The 17,500-nt window shown below is 41.4% G+C and overlaps 1 protein-coding gene across 1 annotated transcript in view; it reads right to left on the reverse strand.

Annotated features, from left to right (window-relative positions):
- Positions 1-17,500, reverse strand: part of lrrk2 (leucine-rich repeat kinase 2) — a 191,666-nt gene that overhangs the window by 153,800 nt on the left and 20,366 nt on the right. The window contains exon 6 of the mRNA XM_083762898.1: positions 15,114-15,248. Within this exon, the coding sequence (XP_083619024.1) occupies positions 15,114-15,248 (135 nt within the window). The remainder of the gene's footprint in view (positions 1-15,113; positions 15,249-17,500) is intronic.

The raw sequence follows: 17,500 nt of genomic DNA on the forward strand, positions 1-17,500 counted from the left end.
ACATTTATAGAATCTGATCTCAGGTCAGAATGTGTGTGTGTGTGTGTGTGTGTGTGTGTGTGTGTGTGTGTGTGTGTGTGTGTGTGTGTGTGTGTGTGTGTGTCTGTGTTTCTACACTGTAAATCCCTGGAACATGTGACGCTTAAACCTAAACACCATGTGTGTAATTAATAATAAAATGCCAAATGTTTATTAATGGTCATAAAATACAGTAGAACACGAGTTCACTCAAACACCTCACGAGAACACCTAGTGTTTAAATTCTAAACACCTATAATATGACTGACTTTGATTGTAAAAACTAAACACGTTTATGTGTTTAAAAAGTGTTACAGGCGAATAAACATGTTCTGTTTATAATCTAAACACTGTGACATGTTTAAAAAGTGTTACAAATATGTGTTTAAAACTGTTTATAACCTAAACGCTTGGGTTTAGTGTGTATGTGCAGGGCGTTGCTGAAAATGAGCACCTGTGCTCAGCTACTTCCCTGGGTAAATAAATAATATAATAATAAAGTTTATCTCTCTCTGTTCTCCCCCACAGACATTCCTGCAACCAACCAACACATCTCCCCAGATAGACGCCGTCAGATGTGAGTCAAGACACAGCAAAAAAAAACACACAGTTCTGTTTCTCCTATAAATCAAATCATAGCAACGCGCCTTCCAATTAGCCCATTCTGACCGGGCACCCATTTTGGTGTTATAGCATCATGTCATGCTTTAGATATTTAAAAATAGCAGATCTACAAGCTCGTAGCGCGCCACCGAGTGGCGCGATACGAGCTTGTAGGGTCTGCTATTTTTGAAAAATCGAAGAGCGACTGACATTTCTAGAATCTGATCTCAGGTCAGAATGGGTTCATCAGACCAGTGTGTGTCCGGCGGAAACCTCGTATGAATCTGATCTCAGGTCAGAATGGGTTAGAGGCCAGGCCAGTGTAGCAAAGTTTGCAAGTTTGATGAAAAAAAAAATGGTTTTCAGCATAATCAGATTTGTGCAGCCGTGGTATCATAGCAGCCAATGAAATGAATGGTATCATAGTGTCCTTATAGAAGCAGCCAATGAAATGAATGGTATCATAGTGTCCCTTATAGAGCAGCCAATGAAATGAATGGTATCATAGTGTCCCTTATAGAGCAGCCAATGAAATGAATGGTATCATAGTGTCCCTTATAGAGCAGCCAATGAAATGAATGGTATCATAGTGTCTATTATAGACTCAGCCAATGAAATGAATGGTATCATAGTGTCCCTTATAGACGCAGCCAATGAAATGAATGGTATCATAGTGTCCTTATAGAAGCAGCCAATGAAATGAATGGTATCATAGTGTCCTTATAGAAGCAGCCAATGAAATTAATGGTATCATAGTGTCCTTATAGAGCAGCCAATGAAATGAATGGTATCATAGTGTCCTTATAGAAGCAGCCAATGAAATGAATGGTATCATAGTGTCCATTATAGACGCAGCCAATGAAATGAATGGTATCATAGTGTCCTTATAGAAGCAGCCAATGAAATGAATGGTATCATAGTGTCCATTATAGACGCAGCCAATGAAATGAATGGTATCATAGTGTCCTTATAGAAGCAGCCAATGAAATGAATGGTATCATAGTGTCCTTATAGAAGCAGCCAATGAAATGAATGGTATCATAGTGTCCCTTATAGAGCAGCCAATGAAATGAATGGTATCATAGTGTCCTTATAGAAGCAGCCAATGAAATGAATGGTATCATAGTGTCTATTATAGAGCAGCCAATGAAATGAATGGTATCATAGTGTCCATTATAGACGCAGCCAATGAAATGAATAGTATCATATAGGGTTGGGTGACGATACGAATACATCGTCAATCGCGAATATACGAATCCAATCGCCGAATATTTTTATTAGGCGATTTTTCGGGACGATTTTTAACCTGTAAAGTGTGCGCAACATCAGAATCAATTTGGGCCAGCAAAGTAGTAACAGCGGCCGGGTGGAAATCCCCTCCTCCCGTTATAATGGTATGGTCCCGACTCCCAGTCCCCGCAGCCGTGATGCTCAGTTGCTCACTGTGAGCCGAGGGAGCCGAGCCGAGGAAGGCTACTGTTACTGTACTGTAGCCTACATGTTGTTTACGGTCCGGAGTCCAGACCCATGCAGTTTAATAATATACAGTCACAACAGAATGCACACTGCTGTCTCGTGTCTCATCACAATCCCAATGCGCCACCCGTGAAGTCGGGGGGGAAAAATAAAAAACAGGCTGGTAGTGTTAGTATAGATGAAGTTCAGTGTGTTGAATCAGTAGCTACACGCTAAGCCAACGCTAAGCTAAGCTAACGATCCCCGAGCCTATACTGTATAGGCGCCGCTCGGGGATCGTTAGCCAGCGCTGCAAAAATAGACAGATCTACAAGCTCTCAACGCGTAGCGAACGGTGCTGCAGAAACAGGCAGGACGCGGCGCCTTCAGAGCCTGTGAATCAGCAGCAGCACGTGGGCGCCCCTCTGAGCCTCCGACGCCGGTGCGGGGAGGCAAGACTTCTCCAGGAGAAGTTACTAGGGCAGGCAGGCTACATGTTTAACACTGTCACCAGCCAGTGGTTGTGATGTTAGCTTAGCTTGCAGCTGCTTGTCCGTTCCAACTTCCAACTTCCAACCACTTCATCTAAACTTATTTCTTATTTTGTTACCCTGGCTGCGCAGTTGTGCTGCAAAAACAGACGGATCTACAAGCTCTCAACGCGTAGCGAACAGAGCTGCAAAAACAGGCAGGACGCGGCGCCTTGAGAGCTTGTAGATCTGCCTTTTTTGCGACATGCAGTGAGCTGTTCTCACTTTACTTTAATGACACGAATACATCGTCAATCGCCGATTTTTAGACAGACGATTGGCGATTGAAAAAATTTGGCATATCGCCCAACCTTAGTATCATAGTGTCCTTATAGAAGCAGCCAATGAAATGAATGGTATCATAGTGTCCTTATAGAAGCAGCCAATGAAATGAATGGTATCATAGTGTCCTTATAGAAGCAGCCAATGAAATGAATGGTATCATAGTGTCCTTATAGAAGCAGCCAATGAAATGAATGGTATCATAGTGTCCTTATAGACGCAGCCAATGAAATGAATGGTATCATAGTGTCCTTATAGAAGCAGCCAATGAAATGAATGGTATCATAGTGTCCTTATAGAAGCAGCCAATGAAATGAATGGTATCATAGTGTCCTTATAGAGCAGCCAATGAAATGAATGGTATCATAGTGTCCTTATAGAAGCAGCCAATGAAATGAATGGTATCATAGTGTCCTTATAGAGCAGCCAATGAAATGAATGGTATCATAGTGTCCTTATAGAAGCAGCCAATGAAATGAATGGTATCATAGTGTCCTTATAGAAGCAGCCAATGAAATGAATGGTATCATAGTGTCCTTATAGAGCAGCCAATGAAATGAATGGTATCATAGTGTCCTTATAGAAGCAGCCAATGAAATGAATGGTATCATAGTGTCCTTATAGAAGCAGCCAATGAAATGAATGGTATCATAGTGTCCTTATAGAAGCAGCCAATGAAATGAATGGTATCATAGTGTCTATTATAGAGCAGCCAATGAAATGAATGGTATCATAGTGTCCTTATAGAAGCAGCCAATGAAATGAATGGTATCATAGTGTCCCTTATAGAGCAGCCAATGAAATGAATGGTATCATAGTGTCCTTATAGAAGCAGCCAATGAAATGAATGGTATCATAGTGTCCTTATAGAAGCAGCCAATGAAATGAATGGTATCATAGTGTCCTTATAGAAGCAGCCAATGAAATGAATGGTATCATAGTGTCCTTATAGAAGCAGCCAATGAAATGAATGGTATCATAGTGTCTATTATAGAAGCAGCCAATGAAATGAATGGTATCATAGTGTCCCTTATAGAAGCAGCCAATGAAATGAATGGTATCATAGTGTCCTTATAGAAGCAGCCAATGAAATGAATGGTATCATAGTGTCCCTTATAGAAGCAGCCAATGAAATGAATGGTATCATAGTGTCCTTATAGAAGCAGCCAATGAAATGAATGGTATCATAGTGTCCTTATAGAAGCAGCCAATGAAATGAATGGTATCATAGTGTCCTTATAGAAGCAGCCAATGAAATGAATGGTATCATAGTGTCTATTATAGAAGCAGCCAATGAAATGAATGGTATCATAGTGTCCCTTATAGAGCAGCCAATGAAATGAATGGTATCATAGTGTCCTTATAGAAGCAGCCAATGAAATGAATGGTATCATAGTGTCCTTATAGAAGCAGCCAATGAAATGAATGGTATCATAGTGTCCCTTATAGAAGCAGCCAATGAAATGAATGGTATCATAGTGTCCTTATAGAAGCAGCCAATTAAATGAATGGTATCATAGTGTCCTTATAGAAGCAGCCAATGAAATGAATGGTATCATAGTGTCCTTATAGAAGCAGCCAATGAAATGAATGGTATCATAGTGTCCTTATAGAAGCAGCCAATGAAATGAATGGTATCATAGTGTCCTTATAGAAGCAGCCAATGAAATGAATGGTATCATAGTGTCCATTATTGAAGCAGCCAATGAAATGAATGGTATCATAGTGTCTATTATATAAGCAGCCAATGAAATGAATGGTATCATAGTGTCCTTATAGAAGCAGCCAATGAAATGAATGGTATCATAGTGTCCTTATAGAAGCAGCCAATGAAATGAATGGTATCATAGTGTCCTTATAGAAGCAGCCAATGAAATGAATGGTATCATAGTGTCCATTATAGAGCAGCCAATGAAATGAATGGTATCATAGTGTCCCTTATAGAGCAGCCAATGAAATGAATGGTATCATAGTGTCCTTATAGAGCAGCCAATGAAATGAATGGTATCATAGTGTCCTTATAGAAGCAGCCAATGAAATGAATGGTATCATAGTGTCCTTATAGAAGCAGCCAATGAAATGAATGGTATCATAGTGTCCTTATAGAAGCAGCCAATGAAAGGAATGGTATCATAGTGTCCTTATAGAGCAGCCAATGAAATGAATGGTATCATAGTGTCCTTATAGAAGCAGCCAATGAAATGAATGGTATCATAGTGTCCTTATAGAAGCAGCCAATGAAATGAATGGTATCATAGTGTCCTTATAGAGCAGCCAATGAAATGAATGGTATCATAGTGTCCTTATAGAGCAGCCAATGAAATGAATGGTAGCATAGTGTCCTTATAGAAGCAGCCAATGAAAGGAATGGTATCATAGTGTCCTTATAGAAGCAGCCAATGAAAGGAATGGTATCATAGTGTCCTTATAGAAGCAGCCAATGAAAGGAATGGTAGCATAGTGTCCTTATAGAAGCAGCCAATGAAAGGAATGGTAGCATAGTGTCCTTATAGAAGCAGCCAATGAAATTAATGGTATCATAGTGTCTATTATAGAAGCAGCCAATGAAATGAATGGTATCATAGTGTCCTTATAGACGCAGCCAATGAAATGAATGGTATCATAGTGTCTATTATAGAGCAGCCAATGAAATGAATGGTATCATAGTGTCCCTTATAGACGCAGCCAATGAAATGAATGGTATCATAGTGTCCTTATAGAGCAGCCAATGAAATGAATGGTATCATAGTGTCCTTATAGAAGCAGCCAATGAAATGAATGGTATCATAGTGTCCTTATAGAAGCAGCCAATGAAAGGAATGGTATCATAGTGTCTATTATAGAAGCAGCCAATGAAATGAATGGTATCATAGTGTCCTTATAGAAGCAGCCAATGAAATGAATGGTATCATAGTGTCCTTATAGAAGCAGCCAATGAAATGAATGGTATCATAGTGTCCTTATAGAAGCAGCCAATGAAATGAATGGTATCATAGTGTCCTTATAGAAGCAGCCAATGAAATGAATGGTATCATAGTGTCCTTATAGAAGCAGCCAATGAAATGAATGGTATCATAGTGTCCTTATAGAAGCAGCCAATGAAATGAATGGTATCATAGTGTCCTTATAGAAGCAGCCAATGAAATGAATGGTATCATAGTGTCTATTATAGAAGCAGCCAATGAAATGAATGGTATCATAGTGTCCTTATAGAGCAGCCAATGAAATGAATGGTATCATAGTGTCTATTATAGAAGCAGCCAATGAAATGAATGGTATCATAGTGTCTATTATAGAAGCAGCCAATGAAATGAATGGTATCATAGTGTCCTTATAGAAGCAGCCAATGAAATGAATGGTATCATAGTGTCCATTATAGAGCAGCCAATGAAATGAATGGTATCATAGTGTCCTTATAGAAGCAGCCAATGAAATGAATGGTATCATAGTGTCCTTATAGAAGCAGCCAATGAAATGAATGGTATCATAGTGTCCTTATAGAAGCAGCCAATGAAATGAATGGTATCATAGTGTCCCTTATAGAGCAGCCAATGAAATGAATGGTATCATAGTGTCCTTATAGAAGCAGCCAATGAAATGAATGGTATCATATTGTCCATTATAGAAGCAGCCAATGAAATGAATGGTATCATAGTGTCCTTATAGAAGCAGCCAATGAAATGAATGGTATCATAGTGTCCTTATAGACGCAGCCAATGAAATGAATGGTATCATAGTGTCCATTATAGAAGCAGCCAATGAAATGAATGGTATCATAGTGTCCTTATAGAAGCAGCCAATGAAATGAATGGTATCATAGTGTCCTTATAGAAGCAGCCAATGAAATGAATGGTATCATAGTGTCTATTATAGAAGCAGCCAATGAAATGAATGGTATCATAGTGTCCTTATAGACGCAGCCAATGAAATGAATGGTATCATAGTGTCCCTTATAGAGCAGCCAATGAAATGAATGGTATCATAGTGTCCTTATAGAAGCAGCCAATGAAATTAATGGTATCATAGTGTCCTTATAGAAGCAGCCAATGAAATGAATGGTATCATAGTGTCCTTATAGACGCAGCCAATGAAATGAATGGTATCATAGTGTCCTTATAGAAGCAGCCAATGAAATGAATGGTATCATAGTGTCCCTTATCCCATTCTGAACGGGAACCCCTTTTGGTGTTGGCATCATGTTATGCTTTAGCTATTGAAAAATAGCAGATCTACAAGCTCGTAGCGCGCCACCGAGTGGCGCGATACGAGCTTGTAGGTCTGCTATTTTTGAAAAATCGAAGAACGACTGACATTTTTAGAATCTGATCTCAGGTCAGAATGCGTTAATCAGACCAGTGTGTGTCCAGTGGAAACCTCGTATGAATCTGATCTCAGGTCAGAATGGGTTAATGAAGCAGCCAATGAAATAAATGTGGATCAAACGGCTGTTTCTCAGTAGCTTTGGACCCAGAACGGCTGTTTCTCAGCAGCTTTGGATCCAGAACGGCTGTTTCTCAGCAGCTTTGGACCCAGAACGGCTGTTTCTCAGTAGCTTTGGACCCAGAACGGCTGTTTCTCAGCAGCTTTAGACCCAGAACGGCTGTTTCTCAGCAGCTTTGGACCCAGAACGGCTGTTTCTCAGCAGCTTTGGACCCAGAACGGCTGTTTCTCAGCAGCTTTGGACCCAGAACGGCTGTTTCTCAGTAGCTTTGGACCCAGAACGGCTGTTTCTCAGCAGCTTTGGACCCAGAACGGCTGTTTCTCAGTAGCTTTGGACCCAGAACGGCTGTTTCTCAGTAGCTTTGGACCCAGAACGGCTGTTTCTCAGCAGCTTTGGACCCAGAAAGGCTGTTTCTCAGCAGCTTTGGACCCAGAACGGCTGTTTCTCAGTAGCTTTGGACCCAGAACGGCTGTTTCTCAGCAGCTTTGGACCCAGAAAGGCTGTTTCTCAGCAGCTTTGGACCCAGAAAGGCTGTTTCTCAGTAGCTTTGGACCCAGAACGGCTGTTTCTCAGTAGCTTTGGACCCAGAACGGCTGTGTCTCAGTAGCTTTGGACCCAGAAAGGCTGTTTCTCAGTAGCTTTGGACCCAGAACGGCTGTTTCTCAGCAGCTTTGGACCCAGAACGGCTGTTTCTCAGTAGCTTTAGACCCAGAACGGCTGTTTCTCAGCAGCGCGGTGACGATGTGAATGATGTCACTGGAGGCCGACTTCTGCCTCTGCACGTAAACAAGACAATCTGAGGGAATAATCTTAACCCATTTTGACCTGAGATCAGATTCCATTTTGACCTGAGATCAGATTCCATTTTGACCTGAGATCAGATTCCATTTTGACCTGAGATCAGATTCCATTCTGACCTGAGATCAGATTCCATTTTGACCTGAGATCAGATTCCATTTTGACCTGAGATCAGATTCCATTCTGACCTGAAATCAGATTCTATAAATGTCTTCTACATCCTGACAGTTTTCTGAAAAAGCTATGTTTCTATGTCAGTCGTTCTTCCATTAAAAAAAAAATAGCAGTCCTACAAGCTCATAGCGCGCCACTCGGTGGCGCGCTATGAGCTTGTAGATCTGCTATTTTTCAATAGCTAAAGCATAACATAATGCTATAACACCAAAAGGGGTTCCCGCCCCAAAATGGATTAAATAGTTTCACCTCAAATAATGAATGGTTGTTATGTCTTATGAAGTAATAACGATAAAGAATATTCTACTGCCAAGATAGTGTGTGGCTGATTCGGCCTTGGTCACACATCTGAATCTGAGGGCATAAATTTAACCCATTCTGGGCAGGAACCCCTTTTGGTGTTTTAAAGCATTATGTTATACTTTAGCTGTTGAAAAATAGCAGATCTACAAGCTACAAGCTTGTAGATCTGCTAATTTTGAAAAAACGTGAAAATGTGCCTGAAACCTTTGAATATATATATTGTTACAGAGCGAGTTTTTAAAGGTATATTCAGTGATTTCACTTAATTCAAATATCACTTATTCTTTTGTTTTGTTGTGATAATCCTCCCTACTATAGAGTGTGCTGACCATATAAGGAGTCCCTCCCTGTCCCCAGTTAACCCCTGGGGGTCAAAAAACCTTAGGTTTCGTTTTTGACTCTCTATCCTGATTGGACGAAAGGCTGGGTCCCACAGCCAAAAACGAAACCTACGGTTTTTTGAGTGAAATCACTGAATATACCTTTAACTCAAATACTTGCTACTGGGGGGGGGGGGGTCCCTGGAACAACAACAATTTTCAGATGGGGGTCGGCGGCCAATTACACATATAATCTTGACATGAAAGTGTTTGAGAACCACTGATATAGAAACATGAGGTTTAACCCTGTGAGAACCACTGATATAGAAACATGAGGTTTAACCCTGTGAGAACCACTGATATAGAAACATGAGGTTTAACCCTGTGAGAACCACTGATATAGAAACATGAGGTTTAACCCTGTGAGAACAACTGATATAGAAACATAGGGTTTAACCCTGTGAGAACCACTGATATAGAAACATGAGGTTTAACCCTGTGAGAACCACTGATATAGAAACATGAGGTTTAACCCTGTGAGAACCACTGATATAGAAACATGAGGTTTAACCCTGTGAGAACCACTGATATAGAAACATGAGGTTTAACCCTGTGAGAACCACTGATATAGAAACATGAGGTTTAACCCTGTGAGAACCACTGATATAGAAACATGAGGTTTAACCCTGTGAGAACCACTGATATAGAAACATGAGGTTTAACCCTGTGAGAACCACTGACACAGAAACATGAGGTTTAACCCTGTGAGAACCACTGATATAGAAACATGAGGGTTTAACCCTGTGAGAACCACTGATATAGAAACATGAGGTTTTAACCCTGTGAGAACCACTGATATAGAAACATGAGGTTTAACCCTGTGAGAACCACTGATATAGAAACATAGGGTTTAACCCTGTGAGAACCACTGATATAGAAACATGAGGTTTAACCCTGTGAGAACCACTGACACAGAAACATGAGGTTTAACCCTGTGAGAACCACTGATATAGAAACATGAGGTTTAACCCTGTGAGAACCACTGATATAGAAACATGAGGTTTTAACCCTGTGAGAACCACTGATATAGAAACATGAGGTTTAACCCTGTGAGAACCACTGATATAGAAACATGAGGTTTAACCCTGTGAGAACCACTGATATAGAAACATAGGGTTTAACCCTGTGAGAACCACTGATATAGAAACATGAGGTTTAACCCTGTGAGAACCACTGATATAGAAACATGAGGTTTAACCCTGTGAGAACCACTGATATAGAAACATGAGGTTTAACCCTGTGAGAACCACTGATATAGAAACATGAGGTTTAACCCTGTGAGAACCACTGATATAGAAACATGAGGTTTAACCCTGTGAGAACCACTGATATAGAAACATGAGGTTTAACCCTGTGAGAACCACTGATATAGAAACATGAGGTTTAACCCTGTGAGAACCACTGATATAGAAACATGAGGTTTAACCCTGTGAGAACCACTGACACAGAAACATGAGGTTTAACCCTGTGAGAACCACTGATATAGAAACATGAGGGTTTAACCCTGTGAGAACCACTGATATAGAAACATGAGGTTTTAACCCTGTGAGAACCACTGATATAGAAACATGAGGTTTAACCCTGTGAGAACCACTGATATAGAAACATAGGGTTTAACCCTGTGAGAACCACTGATATAGAAACATGAGGTTTAACCCTGTGAGAACCACTGACACAGAAACATGAGGTTTAACCCTGTGAGAACCACTGATATAGAAACATGAGGTTTAACCCTGTGAGAACCACTGATATAGAAACATGAGGTTTTAACCCTGTGAGAACCACTGATATAGAAACATGAGGTTTAACCCTGTGAGAACCACTGATATAGAAACATGAGGTTTAACCCTGTGAGAACCACTGATATAGAAACATAGGGTTTAACCCTGTGAGAACCACTGATATAGAAACATGAGGTTTAACCCTGTGAGAACCACTGATATAGAAACATGAGGTTTAACCCTGTGAGAACCACTGATATAGAAACATGAGGTTTAACCCTGTGAGAACCACTGATATAGAAACATGAGGTTTAACCCTGTGAGAACCACTGATATAGAAACATGAGGTTTAACCCTGTGAGAACCACTGACACAGAAACATGAGGTTTAACCCTGTGAGAACCACTGATATAGAAACATGAGGTTTTAACCCTGTGAGAACCACTGATATAGAAACATGAGGTTTAACCCTGTGAGAACCACTGATATAGAAACATAGGGTTTAACCCTGTGAGAACCACTGATATAGAAACATGAGGTTTAACCCTGTGAGAACCACTGACACAGAAACATGAGGTTTAACCCTGTGAGAACCACTGATATAGAAACATGAGGTTTAACCCTGTGAGAACCACTGATATAGAAACATGAGGTTTTAACCCTGTGAGAACCACTGATATAGAAACATGAGGTTTAACCCTGTGAGAACCACTGATATAGAAACATGAGGTTTAACCCTGTGAGAACCACTGATATAGAAACATAGGGTTTAACCCTGTGAGAACCACTGATATAGAAACATGAGGTTTAACCCTGTGAGAACCACTGATATAGAAACATGAGGTTTAACCCTGTGAGAACCACTGATATAGAAACATGAGGTTTAACCCTGTGAGAACCACTGATATAGAAACATGAGGTTTAACCCTGTGAGAACCACTGATATAGAAACATGAGGTTTAACCCTGTGAGAACCACTGATATAGAAACATGAGGTTTAACCCTGTGAGAACCACTGATATAGAAACATGAGGTTTAACCCTGTGAGAACCACTGATATAGAAACATGAGGTTTAACCCTGTGAGAACCACTGATATAGAAACATGAGGTTTAACCCTGTGAGAACCACTGATATAGAAACATGAGGTTTAACCCGGTGAGAACCACTGATATAGAAACATGAGGTTTAACCCTGTGAGAACCACTGATATAGAAACATGAGGTTTAACCCTGTGAGAACCACTGATATAGAAACATGAGGTTTTAACCCTGTGAGAACCACTGATATAGAAACATGAGGTTTAACCCTGTGAGAACCACTGATATAGAAACATGAGGTTTAACCCTGTGAGAACCACTGATATAGAAACATGAGGTTTAACCCGGTGAGAACCACTGATATAGAAACATGAGGTTTAACCCTGTGAGAACCACTGATATAGAAACATGAGGTTTAACCCTGTGAGAACCACTGATATAGAAACATGAGGTTTTAACCCTGTGAGAACCACTGATATAGAAACATGAGGTTTAACCCTGTGAGAACCACTGATATAGAAACATGAGGTTTAACCCTGTGAGAACCACTGATATAGAAACATGAGGTTTAACCCTGTGAGAACCACTGATATAGAAACATGAGGTTTTAACCCTGTGAGAACCACTGATATAGAAACATGAGGTTTAACCCTGTGAGAACCACTGACACAGAAACATGAGGTTTAACCCTGTGAGAACCACTGATATAGAAACATGAGGTTTAACCCTGTGAGAACCACTGATATAGAAACATGAGGTTTTAACCCTGTGAGAACCACTGATATAGAAACATGAGGTTTAACCCTGTGAGAACCACTGATATAGAAACATGAGGTTTAACCCTGTGAGAACCACTGATATAGAAACATGAGGTTTAACCCTGTGAGAACCACTGATATAGAAACATGAGGTTTTAACCCTGTGAGAACCACTGATATAGAAACATGAGGTTTAACCCTGTGAGAACCACTGATATAGAAACATGAGGTTTAACCCTGTGAGAACCACTGATATAGAAACATGAGGTTTAACCCTGTGAGAACCACTGATATAGAAACATGAGGTTTTAACCCTGTGAGAACCACTGATATAGAAACATGAGGTTTAACCCTGTGAGAACCACTGATATAGAAACATGAGGTTTAACCCTGTGAGAACCACTGATATAGAAACATGAGGTTTAACCCTGTGAGAACCACTGATATAGAAACATGAGGTTTAACCCTGTGAGAACCACTGATATAGAAACATGAGGTTTAACCCTGTGAGAACCACTGATATAGAAACATGAGGTTTAACCCTGTGAGAACCACTGATATAGAAACATGAGGTTTAACCCTGTGAGAACCACTGATATAGAAACATGAGGTTTAACCCTGTGAGAACCACTGATATAGAAACATGAGGTTTAACCCTGTGAGAACCACTGATATAGAAACATGAGGTTTAACCCTGTGAGAACCACTGATATAGAAACATGAGGTTTAACCCTGTGAGAACCACTGATATAGAAACATGAGGTTTAACCCTGTGAGAACCACTGATATAGAAACATGAGGTTTAACCCTGTGAGAACCACTGATATAGAAACATGAGGTTTAACCCTGTGAGAACCACTGATATAGAAACATGAGGTTTAACCCTGTGAGAACCACTGATATAGAAACATGAGGTTTAACCCTGTGAGAACCACTGATATAGAAACATGAGGTTTAACCCTGTGAGAACCACTGATATAGAAACATGAGGTTTTAACCCTGTGAGAACCACTGATATAGAAACATGAGGTTTAACCCTGTGAGAACCACTGATATAGAAACATGAGGTTTAACCCTGTGAGAACCACTGATATAGAAACATGAGGTTTAACCCTGTGAGAACCACTGATACAGAAACATGAGGTTTTAAACCTGTGAGAACCACTGATATAGAAACATGAGGTTTAACCCTGTGAGAACCACTGATATAGAAACATGAGGTTTAACCCTGTGAGAACCACTGATATAGAAACATGAGGTTTAACCCTGTGAGAACCACTGATATAGAAACATGAGGTTTAACCCTGTGAGAACCACTGATATAGAAACATGAGGTTTAACCCTGTGAGAACCACTGATATAGAAACATGAGGTTTTTTCAGAAAACTGTCATGATTTAGAAGACATTTGTAGAATCAGTTCTCAGGTCTAAATGGGTTAAGCATAAACAAAAGAATCTGAGGGCATGAATTTAACCATAAACATAAACCAGACCACACAAATCAGTGCCGTCCTCACTTCACACTGTGGACACACGTGGCCTATAGAAGGCAACTATCAGTAGCATAAATATTATGTTTATCTATCTGCGGGATGGTTGTCGTTCCTCATGCATTCCCAGCAACATGTCGGTGCACATTCATCAATGCAAACCATGCAGTGTGGCCATGCAGTGCAAAATGACATTCTTCTACTGTTGTCAGAGGGCTGAATGTTATAGCGCCACCAGGAGGCCGCTTTGTGCAAAAAACAAGTTTTTGCACAGTACACATACAGATTTTGTCCAAACATCACGCAAATTGGTACACAGTCTCTCTAGAGCCATTCAACGAAACGGGTCTTTCAGATTTCTCAGACTCCATCCTGATTGGTTAAGATTGGCTTCCAAAGTTCACAGGAGTGCTCAGTTTCAAACAAAATGCTGCAAATCATGAACACATCGCGTGATTTCCGTGAAATTGTGCACCCACATTCCCACTAGGCCGAGGAAGAAATGCCACATGAACAATTTCAACTCAGCCTCAAGGTGGCGCTATAACTGGCCGAAAAGTGTTTTTACCTCTAATTTACTTTTGTTTACCATCTATGTAAAGGTGTGTGAATGTGTGTGTGAATGGGTGAATGTAATGCACAATCTATGTAAAGGTGTGTGAATGTGTGTGTGAATGGGTGAATGTAATGCACAGTCTATGTAAAGGTGTGTGAATGTGTGTGTGTAATGCACAATCTATGTAAAGGTGTATGAATGTGTGTGTGAATGGGTGAATGTAATGCACCATCTATGTAAAGGTGTGTGAATGTGTGTGTGTGAATGGGTGAATGTAATGCACCATCTATGTAAAGGTGTGTGAATATGTGTGAATGGGTGAATGTAATGCACAATCTCTGTAAAGCGCTTTGGATAAAGGCGCTATATAAATGCACCATTTACCATGCATTATTCAGCCTTTTGTGACGGGCTAGGCTAGGCTAGGCTAGGCTAGGCTAGGCTAGGCTAGGCTAGGCTAGGCTAGGCTAGGCGGTTCAGACGTCATGGCCTTACCAGGGCTGGCCAGGGGGAGAGGGTTAGGCAGAGGGTTCAGAGGTCAGGGTTCAGAGGTCATGACCTTACCAGGGCTGGCCAGGGGGAGGAGCACCCTCATGGCCTGAAGGAGCAGCTCTGGACTGTCCTGGAAGTTCTGCAGCGCCGTCAGAACCACCGCATGGTCCTGGTTCTCCACAAAGTCCACCTGGTGGGCCTCACTCACTGAGGGGGGAGGGGGGACAGACAGACAGACAGACAGACAGACAGACAGACAGACAGACAGACAGACAGACAGACAGACAGACAGACAGACAGACAGACAGACAGACAGACAGACAGACAGACAGACAGACAGACAGACAGAGGGGGGGAGAGAGTTCAGGGTTTTGGGATAATATGAAATTAAGCAATATTACACGAGAGGGTGTTGTTTAACGTGATTATTGCCACGACAGTGATGCAAGCATCACTTAAAACACATTTAGTGCCGGAAGTGCATCAAAATAGAAGCTCCGGGGTGCCAGAGTTGTCTGAGTGCTTTTACTCTGAAAGCCATGAACCGGAAACACTTTCCTAAAAAAGTTGACTTTAAAAAGTTGACCTTACATCCCGATCATTTTAATTTATACGATATATGATCCAAAAAGCGTTCACATTTTGCGGGAGAGACGGATGAGGAGCAGAAATGAAGCGCCAGCATATCGATCCATTCATCACCACGGAGAGCGCCCTTTCCGCCGCGCTAACATGGGAGTCAATGACAAGCTAATAGTTGCACAGAGCGTTAGCATACGGAAAGCGAAAAGCGAAATGCCAAAAAAAAAAATAGGAAAAATTCGGAATATTCTTATCTCGCCCCGCGTCGCTGGGACGTCCAGACGTCGTAGGCACTAATATTTTGGGATCCTTATGACGTCATAAGTCAGAAATTATATATATTTTTAATGACAGATGTAGTCACTACGACCACAAGTGTCCAAAGAAACTAGCTATAGCCTAGCCACCCAGTTTGCTATAGCGCTCTGGGAGAACAGAGCGGCTGAATTATTTGTTTTGATTATAGGTGGTGAATGGTGCTGGTTTAACCCACGGCTAGAAGCCGTTTCAACCAATCAGATTGCTTCCTCTTAAAGGAGAATTCCATACTAAAAGGCTTTCTTACCTTTCTTTGTAGTTGTTACGTCCCCACCAAAGAGCTCCTTTTTCGCTTATTCGCTTATTTCCATCGCTCAAAATTATAATTCCTTTGTATATATCCTCTCTTCATAATGTAAATAATATCCCAAGCGGCACACTTTACTACTTCTTTCGATGGAAATAAGCGAATTAGCACAACACCCCATAGCCCCATTAAATTCCCATTCAATGCAATGCAATTCATGTAGGGCTTATGGTAGGGGAAATAGCCAATAAGGCTTTAATAATACAAAATAACACCTGGACCTCTTTGGTGGGGACGTAACGACTACAAAGAAAGGTAAGAAAAGCATTCTAGCATGGAATTCTCCTTTAACGAGCTGCTGTAGAATGAGACATAAACGGTGTACCTCTCTCCAGGAGCAGCTGCAGAGCGCTGCAGCCTAAAGGATAAGGCATTAAGGTAAAGGCGTACCTCTCTCCAGGAGAAGCTGCAGAGCGCTGCAGCCTAAAGGATAAGGCATTAAGGTAAAGGTGTACCTCTCTCCAGGAGCAGCTGCAGAGCGCTGCAGCCTAAAGGATAAGGCATTAAGGTAAAGGCGTACCTCTCTCCAGGAGCAGCTGCAGAGCGCTGCAGCCTAAAGGACAAGGTATTAAGGTAAAGGTGTGCCTCTCTCCAGGAGCAGCTGCAGAGCGCTGCAGCCTAAAGGATAAGGTATTAAGGTAAAGGTCTACCTCTCTCCAGGAGCAGCTGCAGAGCGCTGCAGCCTAAAGGATAAGGCATTAAGGTAAAGGCGTACCTCTCTCCAGGAGAAGCTGCAGAGCGCTGCAGCCTAAAGGATAAGGCATTAAGGTAAAGGCGTACCTCTCTCCAGGAGAAGCTGCAGAGCGCTGCAGCCTAAAGGATAAGGCATTAAGGTAAAGGCGTACCTCTCTCCAGGAGCAGCTGCAGAGCGCTGCAGCCTAAAGGATAAGGTATTAAGGTAAAGGTATACCTCTCTCCAGGAGCAGCTGCAGAGCGCTGCAGCCTAAAGGATAAGGTATTAAGGTAAAGGCGTACCTCTCTCCAGGAGCAGCTGCAGAGCGCTGCAGCCTAAAGGATAAGGTATTAAGGTAAAGGTCTACCTCTCTCTAGGAGCAGCTGCAGAGCGCTGCAGCCTAAAGGATAAGGTATTAAGGTAAAGGTCTACCTCTCTCTAGGAGCAGCTGCAGAGCGCTGCAGCCTAAAGGACAAGGTATTAAGGTAAAGGTATACCTCTCTCTAGGAGCAGCTGCAGAGCGCTGCAGCCTAAAGGACAAGGTATTAAGGTAAAGGCGTACCTCTCTCTAGGAGCAGC

The sequence above is a fragment of the Protomyctophum parallelum genome, assembly GCF_964188405.1.
Source record: "Protomyctophum parallelum genome assembly, chromosome: 4".
In the NCBI taxonomy this organism is placed as follows: Eukaryota; Metazoa; Chordata; class Actinopteri; order Myctophiformes; family Myctophidae; genus Protomyctophum; species Protomyctophum parallelum.